Genomic DNA, 13,095 nt, shown 5'->3' on the forward strand with positions numbered 1-13,095 from the left:
TCCTGTTACCCACAACACGCCAGGACAGACCCCATAAACATGCGCTGCTGTAGCTGCGGCTCAGTCTCCTCCTTACCCCAGCACCCGCCGCCCCATCGATCTCCCCAGTGCCCTGTGCCCCTGCAGAGAGTCATCCACCTGGGTCTGGGCTGCACCCTAAGCAGCCCTCCCCAGGATTTCCCTGAGCCACTGCCACCCTGGGGGAGGGGCCTGGGGGGTCTGCTGGGGCTGCCCTGGTCTAGGGGGCTGCAAAGGACTGCGTGTGGGTAGGGAGCTGTGGAGCATCCTGCTGCAGGGTGCCAGGAGCTGCTGGGACAGTCAAGGCCAGGCAGGGAGCAGTGCTCTGGGGCCACATGTCGCTGAAGGCAGGCAGGGAGCAGAGCTCATCACTTGTGCCCATCACAAGTTTATTACTGCGATACTCACAGAAAGCAGCGGGGCAAGCAGAGGAGGAGAGCCAAGGTGAAGCCAGACCAGGGCTTGGCTCCGCTCCTGTCTGCAGGAGAGAAAGCACCGTCAGAGCTGAGTGTGCCAGCCCTGGCGCTCTGTGGAGAGGCTCACGTCCCTGCTGCTGCTGAGAGCCTTCACCGTGCTGCAAGTAGCAGGGAGGTCTCCTGGGCAGAGGTGGGATGGGACACAGCCGAGAGGCAGCGGGGCCAGCCTCCCCGTGGGGCAGCGCTGCAGGCACCAGGGCCAAACCCGCATGACCTGAGCCCTCCCGGCATCCCGGGGTGCCCGTGCTGAGCCCGGAGGTGCAGAGCCGGGACAAGGCATGACCAGGCAGAGGAGCTGCCTGCAACAGGCAGGCTAGGCACTGTGTGGGGACAGAAACCACCCTGCTACTCTCACCTTGGCCATCCTGGGCAGCTTCTCCCTCGCACTGGGCGCTGGCCAAGGCCTGGCGTTGGACGCTGCCGAGCCACCGGCGCTGCTCCAGGGTGACAGCGGCAGCCTGGGCACTGGAGAGGGTGCGCAGCTGAGCTGGGCCAAACACCACCTGCGGGGAGAGGGCAGCCAGCCACAGCGAGGCCCTGTGCCCACTCGCCGGCACAGCCAGGACACATCCCATCTCCGTGCCTCTGTGTCTGGTGGGGGGGCTCCCACCACGCTGCCCTGGCCATGGATCCCCCCTCTCCTGCATGCAGGGGGACCCCGACCGAGAGTGCCAGTGGACACCAGGAACTCACTGCAAACTTGGGTGCTGGGACAGCAGCGATGGCCCGGGGCGTGAGTGCCCAGATCTGCTCGGGGACCAGCGCAGAGAGGACAATGTCGGGGAGCCCAGCTGGGGCACAAAGGGCAGGGTCAGGACGCTGTCCTCAGGCACAGGGGCCGAGCGGGCAGGCAGCAGCAACCGCAGGGCAAGGCCCCATCCCAGCCCTCACCTGCCAGCGTCCCGACCTCCGCAAAGACTTCGGGTCCCCAGGCGGCAGCCGGGCCAAAGGCAGAGCTGGAGGTCAGGTGGGCGGCCAGCACCTCCGCCTGCTGCTCCGTGCAAGGCAGGCTCAGCGAGCCCAGGAAAGGGGCAGCCTTGCTGCGGGGAGCAGGCAGCGTCGGGTGGGCGATACCCACCCCTCTCTTCTTGGTCCCCGACTGGGAATTCAGCCCCAGGGCACACACCCACCTGAGCTCCCGGCTGTCCAGGCCCCGCAGCTCTGCTGCCGGCAGCCCGCAGAGCAGGTGCCCCAGTGCCACCAGCTCGGGCAGCCCCAGGTCCCGGGCGCTTGCCCCGCGCTGCCGCAGGAAGGCTGAGACCACGGCCCACATCTGGGGGAGAGCCCGTCACGGGGGCCAGCTGCCCCCCACCCCCCCAGCCCCTGGGGCCTTACCTGCTCGGGTGACCAGCCGTCCAGCTGCCCCAGGGTGGACAGGACTCCCCAGTCGGGGAGCAGCAGCTCCCGCAGCTCCGGCTCGCCCAGCTGAGTGGCCAGCCGGCCCAGGCGCAGGGTCTGGGCTGGCTCCAGCGCCCCAGTGCTGCCCCATAGCTGCGGCACCAGCAGCACCACGAGCTGCCGGCAGCCCCCAGCCCAGCACCGTCGGGCAGCGCCAGCACAGCCACCCCGGGCAGCACCCCAAGGCCAGCACAGCCACCCACTGATGGACCCCAAGGCCAGCACAGCCCCCAAGGACAACCTGCCCAAGGCCAGCGCAGCCCTCCCACAGGCGGCCCCCCAAGGCCACCAAAGACACCCCCCCAAGGACATTCCCCCCCCAGGCCAGCACAGCCCCACACATCCAGTACTTCCCTCCCAGGGCCAGCACAGCCCACCCGGCTCAGCAGAGCCCCCCCACCACGGACCCCCATGTCCCCCCCACTCCCATCCATGTCCCTCCTCACCCGCCGGGCCTGGGCCAGGGCAGCCTGGAGCTGGTCAGGGCGCAGCGCCGGGTCCTGGCTGAGCAGCTCCAGGCAGCCCTCCAGCTGCTGGGGGGCCATGGCAGCCAGCTGGGCCGCACTCCACGCCGCGGGGAAGGTGGCACACATGTCGGCACAGGTGGGCACAGGGGCTGCAGAGGCATCCTGAGTGGGCTGGCCCCAGCCCCAGTTCCTCCACAGCACCCACTGCAGGGTGCACGAGGGGGACACACCAGCTGGGGAGGAGATGGCATGGGGACACCGGGAACTGGGGACACAGGGCTAGCCCAGGGTGACATAGCACGGGGACACTGGGCAGCAGGGGCACAAGTGTGTGTGGGCAGGGCATGGGAGAGCACCGGGGACAGGAGATACACGAGCGGAGACAAGGCTGGGGAGGGGAGTGCACGGTCTCACCTTTGTCCCCTGGCCTGGCAGCTGACACCAGCGGGGCCACCAGCACTTCCTGGGGGCTGGGACCCTCACCCACAGTGCCAAGGGGGTGGCAGAGGCGTCCCAGCTCACTCTGCTCCCAGTCCCGCTGGCTCTGCATCAGCTGCTCCACCGTGTCTCTGCTCAGCAAGTCCTGAGGCAGCACCGGGAGAACATGGAGAGAGGGGCCAGGACAGACCCCACCAGCAGAAAGACCCAGGGGAGCAGCAAGGATGGCACAGCCACAGGGGCAGGAGTGCTGACGGGGTGGCACAGCCACAAGGACAGGGCATCAGCAGGGGCCACACAGCCCACAGGTGGGGACAGCACAGGCACATGGATGAGGCATCAGCAGGGACCACACAGCCAAGGGGACTGGGCACTGGTGGGGATGGTGCAGCCATGAGGTTGTGGTACTGCTGGGGAGAGCACAGCCACAGGGATGGGGCATCGGCAGGGACCGCACAGCCAAGGGGACGGGGCACTGGTGGGGATGGCTCAGCACCAGGACCAGGCGGAGGGGCCGTGGCACGCCCAGCTATGGGGCAGTGCGGTGGCAGTAGGATGGGACACGATGCTCACCTGGGGGATGGTGCGCAGGCTCTTGAGGGGCAGCAGGAAGACCAGGCGCCCCAGCTGCTGCAGGGTGGGCAGGCGCCAGCCTGGAGGGGGCCTGCGGGAGCGGGTGTCAAGGCAGTGCCGGCGGGGCCCCGCGCCCCCCTGCCCGACACCTACCCCAGCGCCTGCTCCGACAGCAGCAGTCGCCCCAGCTCAGCGGCCGCCTCCGCAGCCAGGCAGATGTCCTGCAGGTCCCCGAGCCGCAGCAGCAGGCTCTCGGGCCGGACACGGGCCACGCTTTCCCGGCCCAGAAACCCCAGCAGTGGGCCCAGCTGGTCCAGGTCCTCCCCAGCCAGCTCCCTCCCTGCTGGGACCTGCTGCCGAGGGGACAGCAGAGGAGTGAGGGCAGGCAGCTGTGTCTCCCTGCACCCCATGCAGGGGTCCCTGCCTTTACCAGGGCGCGCAGAGCCCTGTGGGCCAGAGCTGCCCGGCGGCTGGCTGGCAGGGCTAGCAGGCTGTGGGGCTGGTGGGTCACATGGTCCAGAACCAGTTGCATCACGGCATCAGGCAGCATCTCCACCAGCTTCGCCCTGTAGGAGCCAGAGTGCGGCTGGGCATGCGGGCTCTCTGCTCAGGGATGAACAGGGTGCCAAGCCCCATCCTGCAGACCCCCCGCCACAGCAGGGGTGCCCAGGCATCAGGCAAGGGCTGGCACCAGAGACAGCCGGGACCAGGGCTGGGGGTGCAAGGAGGGCAGTGCTGAGGGGTCTGGCCACCAGTCCCTGCCCCACTCAGGGCAGCAGGGCAGGGGCACGCTGGCCCCTTGGAGACACAAGGAGGGCAATGGGCCAAAGGAGAGGGCTGTAGGCCAGCAGGCTGTGCTCCCCCCCACACCCTGGGGAAAGGGGGAAGTGGGAGCAAAAGGGGTGGCCCATAACCTTGCATCCCAGGGCTGGCTGCTCCAGACACCTACGGTAACTCCATGAGGAACCGAGGTCCCAGCCATGCCAGCTCCTCCTCAGAGAGCACAGGACGCCTGAGCACCTCCTCCTGTACGCAGCGCCTCTGGGGACACCATTCTGTGAGCGCAGGACAGGGACAGGCTGCCGGCGAGCCACGGGGGTGGAGAAGCCTCCTCCTTACCAGGCTGGCAGGCAGGGAGCGAGGCTGCATGTAGAGGGTCCGGAGAGCCCCCAGGAAATCCTCCCGGCCCAGCTCCTGCAGCGTGGCGCAGCTCATACCCACCACCAGCGAGCCCAGGGGACTGTAGGATGATGGTGTCAGACACTGCCAGGGCTTCATCACCCCCAGCCCCACGGAGACCTGCCCAACCCTGCCCAGGGCCCTGCCAAGGCTCCTGCCTTCTGGCCAGGGGACCCATCCCTCTCCCAGCTCCCTTCCCTCTGTGGGACCCCAGAGTCTGCTCCCAGATGCCCCTGTCCCCGTGCCCCAGCTGGTGCCCGTTGGCCATCCTGGGCAGGCTGCTCTCACCCAGCAGTGCGGTGGCTGTAGTTAGTGCTGGCTCCCACCTCCCTCCAGAGGAGCTGGGCCTGTTGGGGGGGCAGTGGTGGGAGGCATGGGGGTACAGCACCTTCCCCCACAGCCCTGTGCCCAGCCTCTGACCTGCTGTGGAGACCAGGGCAGGTTCAGGTCCTGCAGAGCCCCCTGCAGAGCCCGGGCGCCGGGATGCAGGAGCTGGAGGGGCAGCAGGGGCAGCAGGCAGTGGGGCCAGGCGCCCGGGGGCTGCAGAGCCTGCAGCAGGGATGCCGTCTGCGCCGCTGAGAGCAGGGGTAGGGCTGGCCCCAGGCATGCACAGCCTTGGACACGGAGAGGAGCCAGGATGGCTGCCAGCGACGTGGGCCCCAGGCCTGGCAGCAGGGGACACAGCCTGGCTGCGTCCCTCGCCGTCACCTGCAGAGAAACGCGCTGGCCTCGCTCGGGCAGCCGTGAGGTATCAGGGCTGCACCTCGCACGGGGACCCGGTGGCAGCCCGGGCAGGTGTGAGGGTGCGAGATCTGGGGCCGTGCTCAGGCACCAGGGCACAGCACCCGCAGCCCGTCCTTGTCCTGCAGAGGCACGTCACACACTCACGTTGTCCCTCTGGAGAGCCCGTGTGAGCAGGAAGGATGCCTGGGGCAGGACACCACAGCGGTGGTCAGCAGGGCCAGTGCAGCCCAGGCAGGGTGTGAGGCTCGGAGGCTGCTTGGCTGCACTGCGCTGAGTCTCTGATGGTGCCCTGGGCCTCGGGGGCCACCGGCCCAGGGCATGTGTAGCCCGGCTGGACTCACCTGGGCACGCGTCAGCTGCGTCGGCCGCAGCTGGGGCAGAAGGGCGTCCAGCTGGGCAGCTGACAGGCGCTCCAGGAAGCCCACTCCCATCTCAGGGAGGACGCCCCTCCATGCTGGCAGCTCCTCGGGGCTCAGCATGGCCAGGCTGGTGGAGCGCAGCAAGTCTGCCAGGATGAGCATGACCTGCCGGCGCGGAGCAGGAGAGGCCGTGAGCCCAGGGCCAGTGGGCAGTTTGCCCCACACCCTGTCACAGGAGGAGCCGCAAGGCAAAAACACGGCTGCTGCTGGTGCCTGGCCTGATGTGCTGCCTGGCCAGGAGCCACTGCCCTGGCACCCTGGCACTGATGCCAGCATGTCGCGGCCAGGCTCCCCCAGAGAACAAGGGGATGTGAGCCGAGCTCCGCAGGGTGCCGGTCCATGTGGTGCCCCGGTGCAGCCCACGCACCCCTCCCAGCGGGCTGGCTCACCCGCCCGTGCTGCCGTAGGGTCCCTGCGGCTGCACACGCCAGCAGGCTCTGCTCCACTGCCCCCCGAGGGTCCTGCAGCCATCCCAGGTCCTGCAGCTCCTCGGGGCTCAGGAAGCAAGCGAGGGCCCCCAGCCTGCACAGAAAAAGCCTGTCAGCAGGCAAGGGCAGCTCCGACAGCATCCCGGCCCCGCTCGGCAGCCAGGCCACGGCCCTCGCAGCAGGACCGAGGCCCCGCACCAGCCCGGCTCAGGGCATGGCTGTGCGGCACTGGCAGCCCCATGATGTTCACCTGCACCGCGGCTCGGGGCCAGCTGCATGGCTCCTGTTCGCCAGGCTGCCTGCGACGTGGCGGCCCTGCACCAGCCCCAGCCGCAGCGCCTGCCAGTCGTCCCCGAGCCCCCAGATCTGGGCAGGCAAAAGGTGAGACTTGGCTCAGGCCTCACAACCGGACCTGGGGCTCCCAGCCAGGGCTGCGGGTTCGGCATGCAGGACCAAGGCAGGGCGTGCAGGGGTCCCAGCCAGGGGGGTGCAGGATGAGGGGTGGAGGGTTGGGCAGGGCGCGAATCCCCGGCTCAGGGGCGCAGGGATGCCTGCCTGCTGTGGGCAGGGCCGAGGGTGCAGGGGTCCCAGCTTGCCAGGTGCAGGGTTGGGATCCCCACCTGCTGCAGGGTGAGGGCGCGCTGGCTGGGCAGAGCAGCCAGTGCAGGGGCCGGGGGCTCACATCCCACCTGCTGGGGTGTGAGCTGCAGGAAGCAGCGCAGCGGCAAGTGGGGCAGCAGCGGCAGGGCAGCACGGAGGAAGCTGAGGGGCCACGCGGGCACGGGCCCGAGGAAGGGGGCCTGCAGCAGGCGCCTGGCAAAGGCGGCCTTCTGCCCCTGCGTCAGACGGGCGCTGTGAGACCGCAGGGCAGCGAGGCTGTGGGGACAGAGTGCTAGGGCTCAGCTGCGGAGAGACCTCCCAGACACGTACCGAGCCTGTGCCCACCTCAAAGGGCGCCCCAGAGACCATCGCCAAGCACGTGGCCCGCAGAGCCCAGGACCCAGGGTACCCTCTGCATGGCTATCGCACGGCCTGCTCAGGCTGGGGCTCTGCGGCAGCCAGGGCAGCACGGGGCTGGGCTGGCATCTCCGTAGGCAATGGCAATGCTGGGCACTGGCCAGAGCTGGCCACAGCACGTGTGCAGGCAACCCAGGCACCCAGCGCTGCTTACACGCTCTCGTTGGCCAGGAGGGCCGGCGGGAGCCTCCCAATGTCGGACGCGGCCATGAAGGGGATGAATTGTGACAGGCTGACAAACAGCTGGGGGGTGAGATGGGGCAATCTGCGGAGCAGCAGCACGGCCAGCGACTGCACCGCCTCCTTCTGGGACACTGGTGATGGCACCTGCAAAGCTGCATGAGCCCCAGCTCTGGCAGGACACAGCCCCGAGCAACAGGCACAGGGACGGTGCTGCCCAGCCAAGGCCTAGGAAAGCACCCCTGTGCGTGGGCTCCGCACCCCCATCCCTGTGCTCTGCACCCTCACACCCCGTGCACGGGCTCTGCAACCCCTGACACATGGGAGCTCTGGGCCCCAGTGAGCGCTAACACTGCACCTGCCCCGTGCGTGGGCCATACCCCCTCACATGCTGGGCACCCCCACACGCGGGCTCTTCCCCTGCCCCATCACACAGGTCCTGCAACCGCCACCCGTGGGCTCTGCACGCCCTGCTCCGTCCCAGCCCCTCCAACACCTCCCCACGCAGCCGGTGCCAGGAGCGGTGCAGCAGGGCCAGGAAGCGCTGCACAGCCTCGGGCCCCGCCGCCAGCAGCAGCCCCTGGAAGCTCTCCTCTGGCATCTGCAGATACTCCTGCAGGGAAGCCGCAGCTCAGCACAGCCGGCAGCAGGGACACATGCTGTGGGAGCGCGGGGGGCAGGCAAGCCCTGTGCTCTGCAGAATCCTGGGTGGGTCAGGCAGTACCTGCACCAGGATCTCCAAGGCAGGAGCACCCTCGCTGTCCTGGAGCAGGTCCCAGAGCACAACCTGCAGGAGAGGGCAGGACTGCACTCCCTGTGCCAGCCCAGACCTTCCCCCAGAGCTCCCCACCCTGTGCCCCACAGCGGGTCTGGGGCAGCCTTGCTGCCAGGAAGCTGACCCAGAGGCAAGGGCGGTGGCTTTACCCCGAGCTGCAGCCCTGACACCCCAATCCAGGACTGGCTCTTCCCAGCCACTGGTAGCTGAGCAGAGCGGTGTGCTGGTCCTGGTCCTGCTCCTACCACAGCCAGCACTGGTCAGGGACGCCAGGACTGGGGCCTGCACCGTGGTCAGACCCTGCAGCTAGTGGGATGGTTGCCCAGGTCTGCCACCCCAACCGCTGCCCCGCACCCAGGGAGGCCGTCAGTTGCCACCCCAGCACTGCCCTACTCACACTAAAGCAGTTCAGCAGCTCCCTCTTGGCCGAGGCCCTGTGCTCCCATGCCAGGTACTGGCCCATGGCTCGCAGGATGCCTGCAGACGCATTCATCCCGAGCAAGCCCCAGAAGGAGTTGTTGTCCAGGAGGCTGGAGAGGAGGATGGCCTCACTCAGCTGCTCCCTGGCTGCCTGCCCAGCCTCCGCTTGTCCAGAGAGGGCCAGGCTGCGGTCAAGCAGGCGCAGGAGGTAGTTCACATGGGGGGCCCAGTCTGGAGCCTCCTCCTGGCACCGCGGGAGCTGCGAGGCCAGCCCCAGCAGATAGGCAGCCGGGTCTGGGCAGAGCTCTGCAGCATCCGGCCCGGGGGACAGGGGAAGGAGCGCCAGGAGCTGCTGCAGCAGGCAGCGTCCCCTGGGCAAGGCACCCTGGCAGCGCACGCCAACCGCGGGCTGGCGATGCCCCAGCAGCTGCAGGAGGGAGGTGTTGGTGCACACCAGCTCCTGGAAACAGCTGGGACGCACAGTCCTGCACAGCTCCAGGCGACTGGTGCTCCCTCGCGCCCACCGGCTCCAGCCCCCGACGAAGCAGTGGTCTGCGCCCCGGGGCTCTGAGGTGCTGGGCATCTGTGCCCGGGGCTGGGGTCCGCCACACAGCTGGGAGAGCCAGGCCTGGAGGTCGGTGGGCAGCAACTCCCGACGCCCACTGCCGCAGAGCCGGGTGCCCCGGAGCACGCGGGTCCCCAGGAAGCAGCTCCAGGCGTCCTCCCAGCGCGCACCCAGCGGGCAGGGGCTGCGGCTGGGGGGCTGAGCCCCCGCCAGGCCCCGGGCCAGGTCAGCACAGAGGCGCTCCAGCAGGACCTGCTGGGGCCCTGGGGTCCCCCTCAAGGAGGTGTTGCTGCAGACAGTGCTGTTGAACCGGGCAGGGTAGCGCTCCCAGCAGGCCCGGGCCCACGCGGAGCCGCCCTCGCCCGCAGAGAGGTACCAGGCTGCGTTGGAGCAGGCAGCCCCCAGGTCCCCCGGGCGCTGGCCAGAGCCCCGGGAGCTGTTGAAGAGGTTGCAGTAGAGGTAAACCGTGAAGTTGGAGACGCCCGGCAGCCCGGGGACGCTGTCATTGCACACAGCCTCCAGGACAGGGGGCAGGAGCGAGGGCCGGCCCTGGGGCACGGCGGGTGCTGCCCGGGGGACGGGCTGGAGGCAGCCGGGGAGGGGCGGCGGAGCGGGGAGCACCCCGGCCGCGAAGCCCAGGCCCCGAGCGTCCCAGCTGAGGTTGTGGTGGAAGCCCCTGGAGGGCACAGACCAGATCAGCAACCGCGCTGGCCGGAGCAGCCCCAGCACCGCGCTCCGACAGTCGCCCACTGCAGCCCTGACCTCCCCCTCGGCTGCGGCCCCGGTGCCCGCGCTGCCGGTCCCATCCCGCCCCACGACCGGGGCGCCCAGCACGGCCCATTGACCGGCCCGGCCCGTCCTGCCAGGGCACCCAGCACGGTTCACCGCCCGTCCCATCCCGGCCCGCCCCGCTCGCCCCCGGGAGCGGCTGCTCCTGCCGTGCTGCCGGGCCGGTCGGGCGCAGGTCCGGACCCCCCGCCCGATGCAGCAGCCCCGGACCCCCGGCCGTGCCCCGAGCTCCTCCAACACCGGCCCGCAGCCCAGCCCCGCGGGGCTCAGGCGGCCCCAAAGACCCGCGGGCGGGTACCGGGCGCCCCGGGAGGGCGGGGCCGTGCGGCGGCCCGACTCACCAGAGCAGCAGCTGCGGCAGCGTCCCTGCGGGCGAGCGCGGCCGTCAGAGGCGGCGGCGGGGCACCGGGCACCGGGGACGGGCGCGGGGTCCGGCGGCGCCGCTCACCTGCGCAGCGCCCGTCGCTCTCGGGGCGCGGGGCCCCCAGCGCCCGCGCCGCCGCCCGCAGCAAGGCGTCCCGCAGCTCCGGCGCGCTGCTCCGGCGGGGCCCGCACGGCCCAGGGCCCGCGCCCCGCTCCTCCGCCCCTGCCCGGGCCGCCGGCAGCTCCCAGCGCGGCCGGGGCGCAGGGGGCGGCCTCCCGCCGGGGCGGCCCCGCAGCCCACGGGGGAGGACGAGGGGCGGGAGCGGCGGCCGCAGCGGCCCCCGCCGCTCGCCCACCGGCCCTGGGGCGGGCGGGAGGCCGGGGAGCTCTTCCGCGCCCCGCCGAGGGCTTCGCGGGACCGAGGCAGTCCCGCTCGCCGGCCGGGCACCCACGGCCTCCAGCGGGACAGCCGGGACGGCGCCGCCCGGTCGCGGTCTGGGCCGGGCCTGGCGGACGGGCAGGAGGTGTCGGGGCGCGGTGCCGCTCCCTCCCGAAACAGCTCCTGCGGGGCAGGGTCCGGCTGGCCGCACGCCGCACGGCCCGGTCCCCGCCAGCCCCGGGCCCGGCCCGCGGTCCCTGCGTCCCTCGGGGGCCCTGCGACCACCGTCCCCCCGCACGGCCCTGCAGGCAGCGTCGGCAGCCAGCGGGCACAACCCCCCCTCCCTTGGGACCTCTCCAGCTCTGCCCTGCTCCGCAGCGTGTCGCCACCCGCGACCACCACCCGCATGTCCAGAGCTGGCGGGATCCCCGCCCCCCCCCGTGGCTGGACCGTCGCAGGGGACCAGCCTGGCCCGGGAGCGCAGCAGCCCACCCGCGGAAGCGGGATCTCTGCCCCGGGAGCCGCACGGGGGGCAGGGACTGTCGGAGCGGGACAGACCCTCGAGTGCGGCTCCATCCCAGCGGAGTCTGCGGTACCGGAGAGTCACGCTCACTCACCGGAGCTGGCGTCCCACAGCAAGAGCAGGAGCAGCAGCCCAAAGCTAGTAAGGGAAGCAGCCATTCCTGCGTCCTGCGCCCCGCGGGAGCAAGTGAGGATGGGGCAGAGGGGGCTCCCACGTAGCTTGGCTCCGGATCTTCTGCGGCTCCCAGCCTTCCTCCGACAGAAGCAGCCCCGAAGACCTCCTGTCCAACAGACTGCGGAGATGGAGCCCTGCCCCTGCCCAGCCCCTGCCCGTGCCCGTGCCCAGCCCCAGCCCCAGCCCCAGCCCCAGCCCCAGCCCCAGCCCCAGCCCCAGCCCGCTCACGCCGCTCCTGCCGCCGGGGCTGGAAGCGCCTGGCGCGGCGGGGCTGACTCCCGCAGGCCCGGCTCGGCGCTGTAACCCGAGGCCGCCACCGACGGCGCCGCGCTCTTGCATTATTGATGCCAGGGCCGCGGCGGGGGCGGCCGGGCTGCGGGGCACCGCGGGGCTGCGGGGCACCGCGAGGTCCGAGGGCAGCCCGCCCGGCCGGTCCGGCTGCGGGAGCAGCTCCCGCGCGGGGTCTCCCCGGTGCGAGGCGGCGGGACCCGCGGGGCGGACCGGAGCGGGACGGCACCCCCCGCCTCCGCCGAGGGCCGTCCCGGCGCGGTCGGCAGCGCCCCCTGCCGGCCCCGGGGCGCGTCGGCGCGGAGTAACGGGACAGCCGGGCTCCCGGGGCAGGAGCAGGGACAGGCCTTGCCTTACTGGTGTTTTGGGGCAAAAAAGCACCCTGCGAGCTGTCTGGGGGGCCCTGCAGAAGGAGGCCCACGGCTGGCCCTGGCTCAGCGCTCGCCCGTGATGGTCACAAAGGCGTTCTTGAAGAGAAAGGACACAATCAGCAGCCAGAGGATGACGTAGGTTCTGCTATGAAGTTGCATTATTCCACATTTCCTGGAGCAGGTTAAGACACTGGTCCTTGGTGAAGAGAATGAAGACAGTCGTTGCAGCATCGGTAAAACTACCGCAAGAAGAAAATGGCTCTGTCACACGTGGCCTCTGCGTGCTCCTGTCTGTTGGCCGTGTGAGGTGGGGCAGGGCGAAGCACAGTCCCTGCAGGGTCTGGCTGCCTCCAGCATGTCCCGCTGCCCGCTCAGCCCTGCTGCCTGACGGCTCTGGGCTGCACAGCCTGCGAGCACCCATGTCCATGTGGGTATTCAGGGTGCAACTCACACACTCCTGTCCCAGGGGTGCAAGGTGTAGCTGAGCTCCTCCAGACCAGCAGGACAGCAGAGACCTCACAGGGGCTGGAGCCAGTCCTCCTGGTGGAAGCTGGAGCACGGGTTGGCAGAGGAGGCTGTGGGGCTTTCCCCTCAGCCTTGCGGAGCTACTCCCCTGCCCCAGCCTTGCTCTGCCTGCACCCGCTGTGGCTGTGTGCACGGGAGGGCCCTCAGCAGCACTTCCAGCAGCCCAAGGTGTGCGGCACCCAGGTAGTGCCAGTGACTGGTACCACCATCGCAGCCTTGGTCTTGCCAAGGGTTCCTGCTGGGCTGGAGAGAGCAGCAGCAGGAGCCTGGGGCAGAGAAGGAACGCTGGAGCGTGGAGGCACATCTGAGGCGCTGTACCTGAAGCAGTCCTTGTAGATTTGATCCGCATAGTGAGAGTGGGTGCAGTCCTCAAAGGAGACACCAGAGATGGCAGAAGAAAATGATCAGGAACGGGAGGACACAGGTCATGGCCTGGCAGCGCGGATTTGGAACTGCTATACGGTGAGCATCACCACAAACGAGATCGCCAACAGCGGGCAGATTCGTGTGGGTCTTGTGTTGTATTCCTCATACGGGAACAGCGCGGGACCGTGGTGCTACCAGGGCACGGTGGCCCTGACAGGGC

The 13,095-nt window shown here is 70.2% G+C and overlaps 1 protein-coding gene across 1 annotated transcript; it reads right to left on the reverse strand.

Moving 5' to 3' along the window:
• Nucleotides 1–238: 238 nt before the first annotated feature.
• On the reverse strand, nt 239–9,994 carry STRC (stereocilin). The gene is made up of 25 exons (XM_086471767.1): nt 8,510–9,994; nt 8,062–8,124; nt 7,805–7,950; nt 7,312–7,509; nt 6,761–7,016; nt 6,391–6,506; nt 6,102–6,234; nt 5,635–5,817; nt 5,438–5,476; nt 4,970–5,257; nt 4,838–4,896; nt 4,490–4,610; nt 4,320–4,411; nt 3,801–3,936; nt 3,524–3,723; nt 3,371–3,461; nt 2,774–2,942; nt 2,339–2,592; nt 1,830–1,985; nt 1,625–1,767; nt 1,386–1,534; nt 1,188–1,285; nt 850–997; nt 427–496; nt 239–359 (listed from the first exon to the last, which is right to left on the reverse strand). Exons 1-25 carry the CDS (start codon nt 9,992–9,994, stop codon nt 239–241), a joined length of 4,914 nt encoding a protein of 1,637 aa, XP_086327893.1.
• Between the last annotated feature and the right edge of the window lie 3,101 nt (nt 9,995–13,095).

This window comes from Leptosomus discolor, chromosome 11 (assembly GCF_034619465.1).
Source record: "Leptosomus discolor isolate bLepDis1 chromosome 11, bLepDis1.hap2, whole genome shotgun sequence".
Taxonomy (NCBI): Eukaryota; Metazoa; Chordata; class Aves; order Leptosomiformes; family Leptosomidae; genus Leptosomus; species Leptosomus discolor.

Bases quoted from the DNA above. Each gene is read 5' to 3' on its own strand.
- STRC (XM_086471767.1), bottom strand. From the start codon at position 9,994: ATGGGACGGGCGGTGAACCGTGCTGGGTGCCCTGGCAGGACGGGCCGG. The intron at 7,017-7,311 runs GTAAGCAGCGCT...CTGTCCCCACAG, and splicing joins CTCCTGGCCAACGAGAGCGT to CCTCGCTGCCCTGCGGTCTC. The intron at 3,937-4,319 runs GTAGGTGTCTGG...TGGCTCCTACAG, and splicing joins CGGTTCCTCATGGAGTTACC to GGCGAAGCTGGTGGAGATGC.